General features: G+C 40.3%; 1 protein-coding gene across 6 annotated transcripts in view; it reads left to right on the top strand.

The window, feature by feature from the left end:
* Positions 1 to 20,391, top strand: part of LOC138757891 (serine/threonine-protein phosphatase 2A 55 kDa regulatory subunit B gamma isoform) — a 351,812-nt gene that overhangs the window by 113,662 nt on the left and 217,759 nt on the right. The window contains exons 1-2 of one of the 6 annotated variants that reach the window (XM_069925970.1): positions 4,244 to 4,360; positions 4,626 to 4,733. The exons of the other annotated variants lie outside the window; for them this stretch is intronic. Coding sequence (XP_069782071.1) covers positions 4,664 to 4,733 — 70 coding nt within the window. The 5' untranslated portion in view covers positions 4,244 to 4,360; positions 4,626 to 4,663. Of the gene's footprint in view, positions 1 to 4,243; positions 4,361 to 4,625; positions 4,734 to 20,391 lie in introns of those variants that run through there. 6 annotated transcript variants of the gene reach the window in all.

Here is a 20,391-nt window from a genome sequence, read left to right as displayed (position 1 = left end):
GCAGAACTGGTAAAAGCTCAGACACAAGTAATTGCTGTATGTGATTTCTCTCTCTTGGTTGAATAATGTCCATGAAAACTTCTAATCACTGATGGGAGACCTTTTTATTCAGCCACATGCCTACTTTCTGCTCATGTTGAAGGGCTCAGGCCCAAAATGGTTATATACCATAGCTTCATGTGGACGCTGTGTAACCTGCTGAGTTCTCTAGCACATTGTACTACATTCAGAGAGTTCACAAACTTTCCTGTTTATCTACACATAACTTGAGTTATTTTGCCTGGTTTGAGGTCATGGAACAAGTTGAATGAGTGGACATGAGTCTGGAAGAGAGTCTATCATTTTTGTCTGAATTGGAAAGTAATGTATACAAAATGAATTATAATTTTTTTTGAAAAATATCCTTTTCATTTATGACTGATTATAGTTCTGAACGTTTGGCTTTGAGCTCACTTGTTACCATTCTGGCCCTATTGAACATGAAGCTGTGATGTTGCTTTCACAAGCCTTTGGAGAAAATTACTTTCTGGAATGACTTGGATTTCCCTGAAGGCACCAACCTGTTGATCTTGAAAGATCCTTGTCAAATCGTCAGAAAATTACTTTTTCCATGAAATACACAGCTTTTATTTTTAAATATTTGTTTTCATTTCCCAAATGGCTGCTGTTTGTTTTCTGGAGGAAAAACTGAATAGCTTTCCAAATTGAAATCTCTTCATAGAATCAGCATCTTTATCAGGGGCCATTTGGCTCATTTTTGCCGGTACCATCTCTTCAAGAAATACCAAGTCTCACTTCCATTTACTTTATTGTACCTTGCTATTTTTTTCAAAGGGGAAATATGCTATTGTATTATTCCCATCACCTTGTGTAATGGAATGTATATTCGATTGGTTCTTTCAAAATATAATTTGAAGATTGTAACAGACCTCTCTAGCCACTTGTGACCACACAAGTCTTTGGAATGTAGGAGGAAACCAGAGCACAAGGAAGAAACCCATGCTAACAAGGAGAGAATGTACAAACTCCTTAAAGCTGGCCCTGTAATAGCATTGTGCTAGCCACTGATTTAAAACAAAAATTTATATACTGATTTTCTTGCCAATTATCTAAATATATCTCTGATCAGACTTAACTCAAGGATAATGTATTTGCTTATACATAATCACAAAATTCAATCATGTAAAATACCATTGTTTTGTTTCTGATGCATATATTTCCAGCCCATGTAATGTTGCATTTGAATCTACAACTTCCATTTTGACGGCCAGTATTCTTTTTATTCTGTGCATTTAAATATAGAGGTGTCAAAGGTGTAATAAAAACTAATTTTCCAATTCAATTAATATAGTTAAGATTATAACTTTGTGAAGCATGAATTTGGTGATTAAGGTGATAGACAGATTTGATACAAACTGGATCAGCTAAGTTGAGTGATGTCACAACAGCACTTAATGTTAGCAAAACCGATGAGCTGATTGTGGACTTTAGGAGGAAATCAGGAGAACACAAACCAGTCCAGATCAAGGGTCCAGCAGTGGAGAAGGTCAAGAACTTCACATTCCTGGGTGTCCACATCTCTAAGGATCTGTCCTGGGACCTCCGTGTTGATGCAATCATGAAGAAAGCTTGCCAGCGACAATACTTTGTGAGGAGTTTGAAGAGATTTGGTATGTCACCAAAGTCTATCAAATTTCTAAATGTGTCTCATGGAGAGCATTCTGTCTGGTTGCATTACTATCTGTTATGTAGGACAGGGGAAAAAAATCCTTGAGCGTTGTTAACTAGGCCAGGAACATCACAGGCACTAGTCTTCACTCTATTGAGGTGGGGTCTTCTCTATTCTCAAGGGACCCCCATTACCCGGGCCATGCACACTTCACTGCTATCGTGAGGAAAGATGTGCTTGAGCTGAAGATTTGCACCAGTGGCATAAACACTGCTTCTTCCCCTCTGCCATCAGATTTGAATGGACAATGAACCACAGGCATGACCTCACTTTCTCCTATTTTCTTGTACTATTTATTTCTGAAATGTAATTTATAGCAATATTTTCACTGAAATGGTTCTGCAAAACAACATATTTTGTGACATGCTCATGACAATAAATTCTGATTTTTTTTTTTCTCTTGCAATAAATTATGACTACATTGCTTTATCACTTTGTAAAGCAAGAATTCCAGTACCATTCAATATTTGGAGTAATTCTTTTTGTTTGAGCTATCATTCTGTTGATGCCAGAAATGGAGCCTTTCAGTAATTAGTAATTTAAAAAAAAAGAAAGTTAAAGGATTAAAAAACTTTGGTAAAAGCATGTAGGCAAATAGCAGATAAGTACAGACCAGTTAGCTTAACATCTGTGGTTGGTGAACTTGTTTGAAGTTGACATAAAGGAAGAAATAGAGACATCTGGATAGCAGTTGTTCCATCAGGCAAATGAAACATGAATTTGGGAGGGATAGATTATATTTGACAAATTTACTGGAGTTCTTTGAGGAAATCATGAGTGTAGTCGATGGAGAGGATGGGTGTATGTTGTACACTCAGATTTCTAGAAGCATTCAATTACGTGTCAGATAAAATATTTATCGATGAGATAAGGATTCATGGAGTTGGATACAGAGTACAAGCATGAATAAAGGATTACTGGGTGTTAACCAATAGAAAGGAGAGAGTTGGGATAAATGTGTTTTACTCGTTGGCAAACAGTGGTGCAGAATGCTGCAGAGTTGATGCTGAGCCTGCAACTGTTCACTTGTACACTAATAATTTGGAACAATGCAGAGCACCGTATCTAGGTTTACTGATGGCATAAACTGAACAGAAAAGTAGATTGCATAGAGCATGGGGAGAGTCTGCAGAGAAAAATAAGACTGGTCAAGTGAGTGGACAATGATGCGGCAGGTGGAGTACAATGTTGGTAAATGAGTAGTCATTCACTTTGGAAGGAAAAATAGACGATTAATTTTTTTTAAAAAAGGTAAAAGACTGTTGTACAAAGGGACTCGGAAGTGCTTGTGCACGGATCACAAGTTTTCAAGTGCAACAGGTGATTAAGAAAGCAAATGGAATTCCAAGATCAGAGTGCTTCTGCTGCAACTGTACAGGGAATTGATGAGGCAGAATCTGGATTACTGCATGCAGCTCTGATCTCTTGAGAAAAGATGTGCTGGCTTTGGAGAGGAGCAGAGAGGGGTCACTAGGTTGACACCAGGGATGAGGGATTTTGCCATTGAGGAGATATTGAGTTGCCTGGCACTGCACTCTGGAATTCAGAATGACAAAGCATCTTGTCGGAACGTACAAAATTATGAGAGGTGGAAAGCTGGAGGCAGGAAAGTTGTTTCCACCAGGAGGGTGAGATGAGAACTAGGGGACATAGCCTGGAGATTTGAATAGAATGAATTCAGAGGTGAAGAGGAACTACTTGATCTGTGCAATTCTCTGCCGAAGCAAGGAGTGGCAGCTACCTCATTAGGTTTAAGCAGTTGGATTTTTTGGTACCGTTGGGAATTCGGAGGAAAAGGCGGTTAGGTGGAGCTGTTTCTTGCAGGTCAGCCATGAAAGGAGGAGCAGGCTCCACAGGCCAGATGGTTTAGCTTCTATTTGTATTCTTATGTGAAATGATAGTTACCTGTGGATGGATAAAATAGTTCTGATAATCTTTATGCCACCTTTCTTGATAGTTTATTTTATCAATTCTAGACTTGGACATTAAATACTATAACTTGGTCCCAAGTGGGTCAAACTTTTTAACCATTTCACCATCTGCTTTCGAAAGAAGAATGGATACGGCAAATGGCATCAAGGATTTGCTGACAAAATTCCAGTGCTGTTGATCTCAATGGGTTGATTATGGGAGCCCTGTCCACCCAATTGTGCTGCCCTTCTGCATTTCTCCTTGCTTGCCCTTTTATGTTTCCCTTTCTCCACGTTTTCCCATCATGATTCCCCCACACCCCCCCTCTTCTGTGTGCGTTTGTATACTTGTCAGAGCTGGATTAAAATTTCCAGGGCTGGCCAACCTGTGACATGGCCTTTTGCAATCACCATCCTCGAATTTTGTTGTCCCACCAAATCGGCGTGCAGTGCCTTCCTTCAGTCACCTGCATTGCCAGCATGTTTCATCTGCCAGAAATGCGGACGAGCACGGTTGGATGCTGGCAGCATGCTTGGGAGGGGCTTGCTCTGATGCAGCAGGCACATGCGATCGCCGCCGCCAGCACTCCACCGAGTCCCCACAGGCAGCAGGTCACTTCTGACAAGCTCGGCAATTGCGTTCAGACTCCGCAGCAGCACTCGAGCAGGTTCTGCCCAGGATTTTGTCCTGACTGGCTCTTTTCACTGCAGAAGTGATACGGTACTGTGAAACGCCCCCTCGACAATCGACCACCTTTTGCTTTTTTTTTGGGGGGGGGGGGTACTGTCACTCTGGCAGCTATTTTTCCTCTTCCCGTTTCTCTCCATCTCCTTTTTGCTCTAGCTCCCCCCCTCCCTTTTGTAAAGCTGCACCGACTAAATCACATCATGCTGTGCCCCACACCCTTGGCCTTCCTCCTCCTGCACCTCTACTAGGCAGTGGGAGTATGGATGCCTGCTGTAGTGACGACCTCTCCTTCTTTTAGTCCACTGCGGATCGGTATGCTGAACAGTCCTGCTGTCAATGGGTGAGGACATTGATGCACGGAAAATCAACAACAGCTTTCTCCGAGACCAGAACTATGTGACAGAAGGTATTGGCTTCATTTTATTTTAATCCTGCAGTGTCTTAACCTTGGCTAATAATTTAACAACCGCGTCCAAGGGCTGGTTGCAATCTTGCAGAAGAGCAGCACAATCTGAAGTCATGTGTTGAATACCTTATCAGATCTGAAATGAAGTAGTGAGTCAGCAGGTTTTCCTTCCCAGTCCCAGTGTCAAGCTTTGTATTATTGTATCTTGTTTATTAACAAATAAAATACTGAAGAGTGCTCAATGTTGGCCTTGTCCAGTTTTGGTGAAGTTGAAAGAAAACGTGAAATATACTCCCTCCTTTGACTGACATTTAAAAAAAAAAAGAAATTAAAGCTTTTAGAATCCATATTTCAGAAGGTGCAATTTGGTCATTTTAAGAATGCAATTTTTGTAAATGTCTGCAACAGAGTTAAAGGGCTCACTTTCTGCATTTGAATTGAACCCACCCCACATTTTCGCCTGGCTTCTCATTCAGATTCGAATAGAAGCTGCATGAAAAGACAACAGTAACATTTCATCATGGACCTAAAATGGTCCTGCAACAACAACAAAAATCTGGAGTGTTATTTCTGGTCGAATTGTTTCAGTCTCATTGAAAATCTGTTGCATGTTATGCGTGTCAGTCGAAGTTATCCAGAGGGATGGTGTGTGTCCCATTGATGAGTGGACGTGCTTGACACACGCCCCTACCGAGTGCTCCGACAAAGATGGAACGTGCAGGTGATGCTTAGTTAACAGGGAGTTTGGAGCTGTTGGTATTGCACTCCTCCTAGTGGCCAGCATGAGGAAAGAAACTGGTGGGGCGGGGGAGAGAGAGCGGGCAGGTGTGCAGGTAGAAGAAGGCCCTCTCCCTCGATGTCCAATCCATATTTGGAAGTGACAATTTGGCAGTGAGGGAAGCAGCACACGCCTGGGTGACATCACATCGACTTGAAAATGTTCACCAATTTCCCTATTTCTGCAAATGTCCACAGTTGCAATTTTCTGTCCTTGAATGGTAGTCTTCAGCTCTGTGTTTTAACTTGCATCCTACCTACTGCATGGCAGCTGGAGAGGGAAGACTTCATCACCTCGTGGTCAAGTGATCACAGGTAAAATAGAAGAATTATCCAGGGCAGCGAGACAATTTGCGTGATTGCAATCCGCATGTCCAATCTGGAATGCTTTTCAATTGGTGAAAACTTGATGATGTGCATTGATTTTTCTGGTACATACACACACTATTATGGTTTCTTTTCCATGTTAAAGGCAGCCGGAAGTGTGTGTATGTCACATGAACAACTATTTAAAAAAAACTTCTCTGACATCTGACCACTTCTGATTGTGATTGATGTTTCGATTGTGGAAAGATCTTTTAATTAGAAGATGGTCCACATTTTCCCACTGGGATCCTAAAGAAAAAACCCTCCAACGTGACTAACATCGAAAAGGGATGCAGATCCTTCTATCACCTCACCTCCCCCCAACCCTTTTGTTTGGAAGCCTGCTGACATTTTTCCATACCCCAAAATGCCGGTTATGTATTTTTACCTTTGTTTTTTAAAGAACACTGCTTGACCTGTTCAGTTTCTCCAGCTTTGTGTTTTTACTGCAGGTCCTTCTGTTGTACTAAATTGATTGAAGAACTTGCATGATGTTGCCTCATTGGATAGAGTTTGGATGTAGTTCTGAGTAGCATTCGGGATGCGTTCCTTCATTAATATGAAAGAGGAATTTCTTGCTGAAGCTTTCCTCACCTTATTACAGTGTGTGGCCACTGTATTTGATGGATCATCAATTAATGCTAATTGACATTGGAGTTATTTGAAGATTCCCTCAATAGCATGGATTATATTTCTATGCTTATTTGGTGCTGTTGTACCTTTTTTATTAAGGTACATCTTTGGAAGCTATTTTCTGTGGGTTATTCCTTGGGTGAAGCAATGATAAATATTCAGCATTTGAAATGGAAACATGAGCTATTGAGAATGAGAATCCATTTTTACTGATTATCTATTGTCACATTAAACGGTTCCATGTGTATCTTTTGTGAGCAGCATATCCAGAGGTGCCCTCCAAATAAACATTAAGTGTACTAAATTTGGAAGTTTTCTGCTTTATTGCTAATTGTTTTTGCTTGTATTATAAGCACAGGTGAGCAATGCAATTCTTGATTAGAAATCATGCCATATTTGGTAATTAATCTTTGCAAATGGCATTTTTAAGTGATGAATGATATTGCTGCTCTAATGGTATGTTTCCAGATCAATATTAGAGTTATTGGATTCAGGATTTGGACAGCACTAATCTCAAATTATAGCATGAGATGCTGTAACTGGAGTGTATTCATCTGATAATAATGGATGTCTTGGGATTTCCCTCCATAATGAATTCCAGCAGTGCACAAGCTACTGTAGACCATGTCTCATTGTTGACCAGCTTTGCTGAATTATTAATTTGTTATAGACATTGGATTTGACACTCTTCATTTATTGCTCTTTCTGTGCATGTGATGACTGGAAAACATTTTCAATGAATTTAAATGGGGAGAGATTCTCTTGCAATTTTAGCTGACGAGTTTACTGTAAGTGCGGCCTGTATTACATTATTTGAAAAACACATTGTGGCTTTTTTTGACACTTGTTTGAAGATTTAAACTGCAAAGTGGTTTTTTGTAGTTAGTTACAGGTGAAGCTCAACAAAGCATATTCTGTCGTCATTGATTTTGACTATATAAAGCAAACTTTCTGATGTAAGTCTGTGTGTCCCACACTTTAATGCTCTTTATTGAAAAGCAATTCATGAAGCAATTGTACCGTATGTTATCTCTTCTCGAATTTTTCAGTGGTGTATGCAAGTTTCATTCTCTGTTCATGAGGCATTAATGGACCACAGTTCAATGAAGCAGTTAAGATGGACCTGTTGATCTAGAAGGAAAAGAGTTGGTATATTCTAGCACATCATAGGCTGTTTTTGTATGAATTTAGAGGAGAGCTTAGACATTGAGTTGACATTATGATGACACTTGTGGAATTTTGCTATCATTAATTTCCATGGATAGCTTGAGGCCCAAACTGCTGCCATTTTGATTTTCCAGCTTATGGATTGGTTTCCTGGAAATATGTGTGGACATGTACAAAAGCCCCTGTAGGATTCAGCTCTGTAGTGATTTGGAAGAAAGCATGCAGTGAAACTGCCTTTAGAAATCCAGCAGAAAACATTTTTAGAATGCATGCCTGCTTGAATATAGAAAACCCCAAATTAGATGGTTCTGGGGAAGGACCTCTGCTGTTATTTGATATGCAAATCACTTAGCAGAAGTAAGGTGCATTTTGACAGTGTTCAATGAGGACTAGTACATTTGTGGATGGTGTGGTCATTGGTAATGTAGATAGTGAGAAAGGCTGTGTGAAGCTCCAGCAGAGCATCTATCAGATGGAAAGTTGGGCAGTGTTCAGTTGGGTAGATGGAATTTAATCTTGATAAGTATGAGATGCTTTATTCTCAGATTCGAGTAGGACATGTACAATAAACGATAGGGTACAAAGGAATGTTGATGGCCTTGTTCATCGTTCTCTAAATTTTGCAACATATGTTGATAGTGGTTTCTGGCTCATGGGAAATGGATAAAGATACAGTCAAGGGCAGATGAGAAGCCACTGATCAGGCAGAACAATATTTCAGTCACAACTTTGCAGAAAGTCTCATCACAGCAAATGCAATGGAAGAGGACGAGCTGGAAGAATGGGATGAAGGGCTTGGAAGAGGTGGAGTGGGAGGTAATATTTGGATAGCTGTGGCAGTCAATGGGCTTGCAGTGGATGGTCATGACTGGTGTGTCCCCCACGATGATATGAACTGATTCAGATAGGAAAGAAAAATATCAAGATGGATAATATGAGCATCGAAATTGGCATGGAAACAAATGAGATATTTGAATGTATGAAGAAGCCCAAATGTAGTAATCAGCATGCTGGAGTAAGAGTTGGCAAAGTAATTAGAGTTGAAACAAATACTGTGCCATTTATCCCATAAAAAGGCAATCATAGCCAGAACCACACTAACTTAATCTGGAGAAAGCAGAAATAAACTTTGCACCACATGCAAGGATGAGATTAGGGAGGTGAATGAATGTTGGTCAAGGGGAACAGGCTATGGCTTCAATAGAGTAGCTGAAAGGTGGAGATCCCAAAGAACTCTTCCTTGATAAAGAAGAGTTCTTTGGGATCAAATGATTCAGGACTATCATTTTGAGGAGGGTATCAGAGGGCTGTGGATGTGGGTGAAGAATGCTCCAAATCAGGGTTAAAAAAAAAAATTGGCATGAAGACTGGAGGAAATTAGTTCAATAGGACAAGAATAGGTTGCACCATTGGATCTTCCAGGCCAATCCTGCTTGTGGATCTTGGATAGAAGATGAAAGTGACCTTTGCAGGCAGATTGGGTGATGACTTTGAGCTCCAGGTGGGGTGATTCTGAGCATCCTGTTGCTTTTTACCTTTATTCCCTGGCCCACTCCCACTCTAATTTGTTTCTGGCCTCCATTACTATAATAATGACCAGCGTAAGCTTGAAGATCAGCACCTTGTCTTCCTTTATGGGCATGTTGCTGCCTGCAAGACGACAGAATTCTAAAACCTTTGGTAACTGGGCATTTCTGCTCACTCATCCATCTGTGATATTGGCTGCTTGACCTGCTGAACGTGTACTTTGCCCTGCATTTAACATCTTTTCACTTTGTGTATGTTTTCACCCTAACTGCCCTCACATCATTGCTGTAGTTCCATTTTTTTTCCAGTTCAACACTCCCGTCAATCCCATGACTGCGTGACCTTCACAACATGGGCATGGCAACTCTGGCTGTGCCATGTTCACAAGGTTCTCACTGTTTGATCCAATTTCTGCTTCTCCACCTTTGCGACTTAAAACTGGCTTTTCACTCTGTCCCTTGTCTGGCAAGGAATGGGTTAACTGAAAATAACTCTTCATTCTCTTTCCAAGACTTGATCGGTTTACAGTTTCTTGAATTTTGTTTTTATTACTATATGGCTTAAAGCAGCAATGTATATCTTTTATATCAGAATTCACGAGGATTATAGAAACTTGTTTACAAGATTGATTTGTACACCACATGCAAACGACCGATTGAGATGAAGTGTTACTGTCAATTTGAGACATTTTCGTGATGCCTCAATGACCTGCCTTGACAACAAGATGTAAGGCAATAAATCAAGTACTCTTCTTGATGCCATCCCACATGTTCATGAACAAATCTGAATTGTTGCTTGATGTTGGCAGAACTAGAACGACTGTGATACAGACATAAGGTTTCTGTAGGATTGCTTATGTGCTTCCAGGTTAGACAGCCTCTGGCTTCTGCCTGTGTGCCCTTATAAAATACAAGAGCATACAGTTCCATGCTGGATGATAATATTAAGACTGATAATCTCTCTCACTGAGTGTTGTGATGAATCTGAAAGTGAATTTGCAAGCTCAGTCATCGTGACATAACTCCATTACACTGGATGAATTAATTGTACACCTTGAAAAGGATAATGGTATTGAGCAGAGACAGCATGCATGGAAATCCATATTAAATCTGGTGCAATTCTTTGAGAATGTGACTTGGAGAATTGGTAAGGTTAATCAGTGCATGTTGTGCATTTGGATTTTTGGAAGGCTTTATTTGAGGCCCTGCTGACAATGTGGATCAAGATGAGAGTACTTATTCTCAGTTAATATATCAGTGTTGATTGAGAATTGAGCATCACCTTTCTGCTCTTCTATTGTGAAATGGGTCACAAGATTAAATACAATCATTGTTACTTGATTGTAGGCACGGATATGGTGTGCCACAGGACTTTTTTCTGTGCTGGGAATCTTGGACTGACCCCACCCAAATTTTCACTCTTCCAGCTTTAGCTTCTCCACAAGTTACCTCACTCATCAAAAAGTGTGAGCCACTTTGTGTGAAAGCCTGATCACAAAATTGTATGCCAGTGGAAGCATTTAGGTTGACTTCTCTCTGTACACATGCTTTCTGGAAGTGTTTTGCTTATGCTTCAGGATAGTGAAGGTTCTCATTTCACTTTTTTTCCAGATCTCAAATATCTGAATCCAAGCCTGCACATTGTTAGTGCTTTGTTTTTCAAAACTGGGAAACTCTGTAAGGGCAGATCTCTGACGACTACAGAAATGTACATGGTAATGACCAGAAACTGAATACCTTAACATAATCCTTGTATTATCACATTAAATGGTGATACGAGAAACTGCAGATGCTGTAATCTGGAGCAAAAAAATAACAAATTGCTGGAGGAAATCGATCATCAAGCAGCACCGGTGGAGACAGAGGGACGGTTAATGTCATGGGTCCAGATTCTGCCTGACCTTCTGAAATCCTCCAGAAGCTACTTTTTGCTCTTTAATTTGCATTTTTTAATTTACTTCTCACCAAAAATTGAACATATATCAAAATGGTGACGAAGAACACGACTGAAGACTTGTAAAGGTAAAGGTTATTGACACATAATACTACATTTAGAATGTAGCATGCATGAAATTCTTTAACTTTTGTCAACTGTAAGGCAGACAGAGTTGCCACTTTGTCCAGTACCCCTCATTGAAACCTACAGTACCTAGTGTTCCTCCTCCCCTCCAAGTGCTAACCAATCCTGAACCTGCTTAGTTTCCAAGATCAGACAATCTCAGGTGTATTCAGGCCATAAGATGCTGATATTCATAACTCCAACTGCCCTCGAAAGATGACCGGATTTTGCACGTCTTCCTTGTTGCACTCAAACAAAACAAAATTAATATTCAAAGCTTTGCTTACAATGTTGAGGAGCATGAAGTAAAGTCGATGCATCTTTGGAAGCATTTAAAATGATCCTTCCATTTGGCCCGCTTTATTGCCTCAAAAATATTGACTAATGACTAAATGCTAATTATTTGAGTTTTGAACATCAAATGTCATCTGTACGATCAAAAGATTAAAGTACGTCAAATGTGCACATTGTTTCAATGAATTGAATTAACATGCACTAAATCACAGAAGGTTACCCTGTGGGATGAGGATTGATGACTGAGCTCTCCTCTGCTTAGTTATTCATTGTTTCCCTGACAAATAAAAATTGCGTGTTTAAATTGGGGAAACGTGAGGAATACCTTCTACTCTATAATTAAATTTGGTAAATGTTTTCTCATACTTTTCAAACTTTAAGACAAGTGCTACTGTGGAGGAAAAAAAATTGCAAATGTTACTCATTGCTTTTCACTGATTCAACAGTTTAAGAGTAAATGTCTCTTTGAAGTTTTTAATGATCTGTTCTGAACATGGTAGTTAACGCTATAAAAGAAATGAAGATGCATTTATTTGGAAATTACACAAGGCAATTTGCACTGGGTGCAGAAGTTTATGAATTTAAATTCAAAAAATCGCCTCGCCATTGAAATTAGATAAGTAAAATTGTAAATGGAGATAATTGAGCAGAAAATGTAGAGGTGAGTTAAAAGGCCACAATTTATTGGAAAAAAATGGAAGAAATTAAACTTTACACATGACTCTTTTGAAGGGAAGAGTCATACAAGGGAAATCAAACCTTTTAACAACTGGTACATTTATGAACCAATCTTGTAAAGGTACATTTCAGAAGTTCATACATGTTCACTAAAAATCCACACAGATAAAGTTAAAAATAACTTGATATAGTATGGATGCAAGGACTTCAGAATGCAAAGGATGAAAGAATGATGTTCAACTATTGTAATTGCCAATGAGATGGCTGATAAATGGTGAGTAAAAGCATGTACAAAATTCAAGTTTAAAATGCTAATGAGTTTAACTGTCAGTTGCTTAGCAATCAGCCAAGATTTTTTTCCCCCCTAAAAGATAATAATTGCAGAAAGCAGCATGGCTGAAAGACTGCTTTGCAGGATTTGCTGTGAAAACAGTGCTGGGGATCACCTGATCTCTGGCGATGAAAGCTGCAAAAAAAATTAAGATTTTCTGATGTGATATTCATGGGTGGTTTCCCTGTGTAACTGAAACTGACATTGCCAATTCCAGCAAATCATTCCTTTTGACACACAGTATTACATGTTCTTAGTCTCATCTCTTCGGGTAGCTTTTAAAGATACCTCCTCTAAGAAATCCACAATCTTCCAGCTACAAAAGAATATTTCCAAATAGAAGGATGTGAGAGATGGGAGGGTGTTCCCAGGGAGCCTGGGGAAAAAAAAAGGTACGTGTTTGTATGGAGGCTTGCGGACATGCACAGGATCACGACTGGGTTCTTATTGCAGGAATGAGAAGAAAAATGTTGGAGGAGCTCAACCAGTCAAGCAGTGCCTGTGGGAAGAAACCAGCTCAGATGAAGGGGTTTTGACATTAAAATTTAGCTGGTTACGCTTTTCACAGCTGCTGTTTGATTGGCTGAGTTCCTTCTACCATTTGTTTGTCTTCAGATTGCAGCATCTGCAGTTTTATTTGTTTTTGCAGGAGGTTGCAAGTGAGGTCTGTGGAACCATGACGGTGGTGTATGAAGGGTGACCCTCTGGGGAAAGCCTCCAGTACCGCCAAATACCTATTCCCACTTTGCTGCTGTGCACTGGAGGAAAAGCCGTAGAAATCTCTTCTGCTTGAATGTGGAGTTTCAGCAAACCTACCTAATATAGCAGTGAAGTATGACAAGTCATTAAGCAGCAGCCTGGAATGATCTTGTGGTTAAGAAGCTGATTGCGATGATGATCCTGATCTCCAGGTGAAGCAGGAAAAGTTTGCAAGTGGCCACCGTTGAGATTGCAGAAGTATACAAATCTCCGCAAGGGTAAAGAAAGAAATGCAAGTCCCTTAAATAACAGTTTGAGGAAATCCAATTAATAATAGTTTTTTTTTGTATCAGCAGGCTTGTCGAGGTCCAGTATTTTCACATTGCATACTGTTGATGTAGTTTTACATTGTTGGGAGAATCCCAGCAATAATGAAAATTGAAAGGACATCTTGTCCAATAAGCTTGCAGAAATTTTTGCAGATTGAAATTAATTTCTTGTCCTGTATTGCAAAATGAATGAGACTAGAAATAAAAATAAGATGTGATCAGATTTAACTGATCACTTTTTGGGAAAGAAACAATTTATATCATTTCCTATATAGCTTTTCAGAATGACTTTTTTTTTATATACAGCTAATTTTTCAAGAGATATACCAGATCGACCAAAATAATTCAAATGCAGTTTTGACCTAAAATAGTGTGACATCCTCCATTGGAGCATTTCATTCAGTTTCACTCTGGGTTTAGATGAAGACCTGCCAATTTAATGTGATAATTTCATGACCTCTCAGGGAGGTGGCAACCAATTCAGTGGCATGAAATGACAGAAACTGTACGCTGATGATAGCTGTGCTGACGCCAAATAAAGTTTCCCTGGGAACATTGATGGCATTGCCTTGGATCAAATTGAATTTCCTGCTTTGAGCACAGATCAGACCAATCACCTTATCTGATATGAATGGCTGAGGGAATTGATACTCTGATCTCTTGGTAAGTAAATTGTCATACTCTGTTGAGTACATGGTGTAAAATAGCTGAGTTGTCAAGTGGACTTGATGGACGTGGAACTGTTATGCTATCCAGATCTTGATATTTGCAACAGTATTTGATAATCATAGTTGTACAGCGCAGAAATGAGCCCTTAGGCAAACTTGACCATGTGGCCAAGTTGCCTTCTGAGCCAGTCCTATTGACCTGTATTGCCATTATTATTCATGGAGCAGTCTAACTGTCTTTTAAACTTTGTCACTGTGCATGCCTCTCCCACTTCCTCTGATAGATTGTTCCATCTTCCTACCACACTCTACATGGACAAGGTTACCTCTCTTGCTTTTTTCTTCAAATCTTAAATCTTTGTCCTCGAGTTTGACCCTCGGAATCATTCGCCATGTTGATGCACCTCATGCCCTTGTAAATGTCGAATGTCATCATTGTTCTTGGAATGGAGGGAGTGCAGAGGCGATTCACCAGGCTGATACCTGGAACGGCAGGAATGACTTATGAGGAAAGATTGTGCAAATTGGGATTGTACTCGCTGGAGTTTAGAAGATTGAGAGGGGATCTCATAGAGACATATAAAATTCTGGCAGGACTGGACAGAATGGATGCAGATGGGATGTTTCCAAGGATGGGAAAATCCAGAACCCGGGGCCATGGTTTGAGGATAATAGGCAAACCATTTAGGACCGAGATGAGGAGGAATTTCTTGACCCAGAGGGTGGTGAATCTGTGGAATTCATTGCCACAGAGGGCAGTAGAGGCAGGTTCATTAAATATATTTAAGAGGGAATTAGATCTATTTCTTCAGTATAAGGGTATTAAAGGTTACGGGGACGGGGTACTGAACTTTAAGATCAGCCATGAACTCGTTGAATGGCGGAGCAGGCTCGAAGGGTCGAATGACCTACTCCTGCTCCTATCTTCTATGTTTCTATTCTACCTTCTAAACTCCAGGGGAAAAATGCCCCCAGTTGATCCAATCCCACCCTGTAACTCTGCCCCTCCAGTCCCAGAAAAACAATTCGAATCTTTCCTGTATCTTTTTCCAGCCAAATGACTTTCTCCCACAGCCAGGTTGTGCACAATACTCCAAGCTGTCACTTGTAATTTTGTTTAATACACTGTAATTATAAAATGGGTAACAAATTGCAACCAGAGTTTTAATAAAGATGCAAAATGAATACTCCGGCTAGATGTATATTCTGCTAAATCATCTTGTAATGGTGACATTTTGCTCCTTGCGGGTGTAGTTGAGCTTTATTAAGGAGCTCTGGCATTTATACAATGTTACATGAAATGTAACTAAGCATGGTTAAGGAAGGATTTCATTTCGTTGTTGTTTTAGCTAATTCATGTTACTGCAATAAAATTTTATAAAACAAAGCAGCACCAAGTGCTCCCATGTTTGAGGTGATCAGTTGCAGAGCAAGGCTTGTAGTTCAATGCCACAGTATTCACCAACAGCTGTCAAACAATTTCTATTGCTTCCTCTTCCTCTTGCTGAACAAGCCACATTTCTAATATTTGAGTTGCCTGACTGAATTTCCAATGGGAAATTGTGTGGTGTGGATCACCAAATATTTCATTAGGACCATCCAAACTTCATCCACATGTCAAAAAAAGGCAAGGTACCAAGAGAAGAATAATTTCCATCAGAAAATAATCCACAAGAAGCTCAGTGGAATTGCTGACACATTGGATCAAAACTCTTCATTGTTCAGTGCAATTGGACAATTTTTTTTGTTGCAATGGCTGCCTTATTCAGTAAAACTATAATTAAAGCCCATTGTTGGAATATTCTATGATGCAGTTGCAAGGCAAGTTGCCCATGTGTACTAGTAAAATTCTGTTTGTCTCATAACATGATGAAATGTGATTGACAGCGTTCATTGCTTATGAAGATTGGATAAGACTGCAAAGCAAATGGAAGCATTCCAAAATTAAAATGCATTTTCAAAGTCTGATATCTGATGAGGAAAGGGTCTGTGTGAAGGCACATCTGTTGCTCAAATCCTTTTCAATTCTTGAGAATTGGTTTGTTAAATCACCTGCTTTAAAATCAGTTTAAACTTTAACCTTGCCTGTAGTGCACCCTGCCTTTTACAATCAGACCATCTTGGTACATGACAATAAATGTGAATTTTATAAGAATTAGAACACAAACATTACAGCACAGTACATCCTTTCAGCCCACTTTGTGCTGACCAAAGTAAACCTACTCAAAAATGTAACCCTCCACTCTTGCACCCATTTGCCAGAGTCTTTTAAATGTCCCTTTTGTACCAGAGTCCTCCACCCCTCTCAATGTATTGCAGGGACCCACTACTCCATGTGCAAATGACAAAAGAAAAAAACTTGCCCCTGATATTTGCGACTAATGCTCAGGAAAAAGGTGCTGGTTGTCCAACCTATCTACGGTCCCTTTCACACTTGCAAGTGATCCAAAGAATTAACTGCCAATCAGCCTTTGAGTTGATTTTGATTTCACACGAGACTCTTTAATGCCAAGGATTGATGGCCTCGACCCCAGTACAATTCCCGGTGTCTGCAGACGCTGGCATTGCAATCAGCAATTGCATTGTGGGATTGAAATGACTCAAGTTTTGCATGAGGTCAGGAACGTGAAGGAAGAAAAGATTAAAATGAAGGTAAAAACTTTGCCGTGGGGAAGTTGGAGCGGTGGGGTGGGGGGGGGGGGGTAGAGAGAGAGGAAATAAATAGCAATAGCAGACAATTTTTTTAAAGTGTGGGAAAGATGGTTGCACTACACACAATTTATAAAGACCCTTGGGGAGCAAGACCTGACTTTCCAGAATGCCATGAGGCAGAGAAATCCCCTCCATGAATGCTCCATGCATACAGCCCTTTCTCTGCCACACAGCATTCTGGGTGGGCAGGTCTGCCATTGTTTTCTGCCCCTCCCCCATGGTATTTTATAAATTGTACACTATAGCACTACCAACTTTCCCATACTGTTTAAAAATGGTCTTCTATTGCTAACACTTTCTTACATTCACAACAACTGGCTGAAGGGCTCCTACTGTGCTGCACATAAAGCTTAATTATGTCATAATGTGCATGATTAATGTCGTTCAAATATAAGATCATAATACATTGAGCAGGATTTAGGGCAGGGTCCACCATCACTCGATGCATCATGACGTCACCAGGAGATGATAGAACGGTCCTCACCCTGGATTCTGAGTATAAGGCAGGGAAGGTCAGCGCAATGTAGTCTGAAGGGACTGTACCGTTCAGTGCCCCAGTTAGGAGTGATCAAGTGTGAAAAGCCAAACCCCCATTCCTATCCCAGGACACTGAATGGCCATTTCAGCGGGATGCAAATGTGAAAGGGGCTGTGGCCTCTTAAATAATCTTGCAGACTTCGAAATCATCTCCCATCCTTCTTTCAAAGATGACCTTGCCCCAAGACACATTGTCCAATCCAGGCAACATCTAACTAAATCTCCTCTGCACCCTCTCCAAAGCTTCCACTTCTTTACTGTAATAAGGTGAGCTGAACTGAACACAATATTCCAAGTGTCATCTGATTGGAGTTCAAGAGCAGCAACATTACCTCATGGTGTTTGAACTAAACATCTGACTAATGAAGGCCAGCATACCATAAGCCTTAACTCCCCTATCAACATGTATGGCAAGTTTGACCTTCCAAAACTTATCACTTGTCCACATTGAAAACCAACTGCCACTTCTCCACCCAACACTGCATCCTGTCTTGTTGTAACTTACTGACCCATCCTTCCACTCTTATTAAAATCACAAAGAGCAGGCATCCTAGAATGGATAGTAAGTCACCTCCAGGTTGAAAATGTTCTATCCATTATCCTCCACTTTTTGAAGGAAAGCCTATTCTGAATCCACACAGCCAAGTTTTCATGGATTCCATGACTTTCTGAATGAGTCTACCATAGGGAACCTTGACAAATGTCTCACAAAAATCCATATAGACCACATCGACCACCCAACCTTTCTCAATTTCTTTAGTGACTTCCTCAAAAAACTCAATTGGGCTCGCGAGACACAACCTTTCCCTCACAAAGCCTTGTTGACTATCCCGGAGAAGGTAATGTTTCTCTAAATGCTTGCAGGTCCTGTTCCAAAAAATCCTCTTGAATAGTTTGCTCACCACTGACATAAGACTCGCTAGTCCATAATTTACACGATTCCCCCAATTACCTTTTATAAACCAGGAGGACCACATTTTCTATTCTCCAATCCTCCGGAGCCTCTCCTGTGGCCAGGGAGGATGCAAAGATCATTGCCAATGCCCCAGCTATTTCTTCCCTCACTTCCTGTAGAAGCCTGGTGGTATACCTTGTTCAGCAGCCGGGATTTTTCAATTTAAATGTTTATAAGAAGATCAAGGGCTTCCTCTTCCTTAACATCAACATGCTTTGGCAAGTTTTCCTGTTCTATACTGACCTCGCGTTGACTAAAGTTTTTAAGTTTTCATTTAGGACCACCCCTCCTCACACATCCATTTCCTCTCTCTCCAGGCATAAGCATCCTCCTTTATCCTTAAATGGCCCTACCTTCACTTCAGTTTTCTGTTCTTTGTGTATGCTTGGAACATCTTGGGTTTCCTTTATCCAAATTATTTTAATAAATAACTAGTGGAGAAATTTCAGGGGCTCTGGCAGAAATATTTAAAATGTCTTTAGCCACAGGTGAGGTACTGGAGTAAACCAGGAAATTGAGGAAGTTCTGAGAGATTGGATATACAAGTATTTGGACAGCTAAGGTCTGATTAAGGATACTCCGCATCGATTTGTGTGTTGTAGGCTCTGTTTTACCAATCTTGTAGAGCTTTTCAAGGAAGTTACCAAGAAAGTAAATGAAGGAAAGGCTGTGGATGTTATCTACTTGGACTTTAGTAAGGCCTTTGACAAGGTCCCACATGGGAAACCCTAGGCATCCATGGAGAGGTTATAAACTGGATTTGAATTTGGTCGAATGGGAGAAGATGGTGATAGTGGATGATTCCTACTCAGATTGGAGGCCTGTGATTAGTGGTGTGCCTCAGGGATCAGTGCTGGGACCATTGTTGTTTGTTGACTATCATTGACCTGGATGATAATATGGTAAATTGGATCAGCAAGTTTACTATGACTCTATGATTGGAGGTGTTGTGGACTGCAAGGAAGGCTTTCAAAGCTTGCAGAGGGATCTGGACCAACTGGAAAAATAGACCAGAAAATAGCAGATAGAATTTAATGCAGACAAGTGTGAGGTGTTGCATTTTGGAAGCACAAACCAAGGTAGGATGTACACAATAAATGGTAGGGCACTGAGAAGTGCAGTGGAACAGAGGGATCTGAGAATACAGATGCATAATTCCTTGAAAGTGGCATCACAGGTAGACAGGGTTGTAAAGAATGATTTATGAAGGCCAAGATGCCAAAGGCTTAGTATTAAGTATAGGAGTTGGGATGTTATGGTGAGGTTGCATGAAACATTGGTGAGGAAAGATTTGGAGTATTGTGTGCAGTTCTGGTCATCTAAATACAGGAAAGATATCAATAAGATTGAAAGAGTGCAGCGAAGATTTACTAGGATGTTGTAGAGACTTCAGGAGTTGAGTTAAGGGAAAGATTAAACAGGTTAGGACTTTATTCCTTGGAGCATAGAAGGATGAGGGGAGATTTGATAGAGGTTCACAAAATTGAGGGGTATAGACAGAGTGAATGTGAGTTGGCTCTTTCCATTTAGATTAGAAGAGATAACTATGAGAGAACATGGCTTTAGGGTGTAAGGGGAACATGAGGGGGGACTTCTTCACTCAGTGGTGGGTGTGTAGAATGAGCTGCCATTTGATGTAAATGTGGGCTCACTCTAAAGTTGTAAGAATAAATTGGATAGATACATGAATGGGAGAGGTCTGAAAGGTTATGGAATGGGTACAGATCAATGGGAAAAACAGAATAATATTTTGGCACTGACTAGAAAGGCCAAATGGCCTATTTTCTGTTCTCTGGTTCTAACTTGCCAAGGCCTTCTTGTTGCCCCTGCTAGTCCTCCTGTCTTTAAATTCCTGGCTACCATATAATTTGCATGAGCTCTTCCTGACTTGAATTGAAAACATTGTGTATTCTTGTATTCTTCCTTT

Source organism: Narcine bancroftii, chromosome 3, assembly GCF_036971445.1.
Source record: "Narcine bancroftii isolate sNarBan1 chromosome 3, sNarBan1.hap1, whole genome shotgun sequence".
NCBI lineage: Eukaryota > Metazoa > Chordata > Chondrichthyes > Torpediniformes > Narcinidae > Narcine > Narcine bancroftii.
This window is presented reverse-complemented; position numbering and strand designations above follow the sequence as displayed.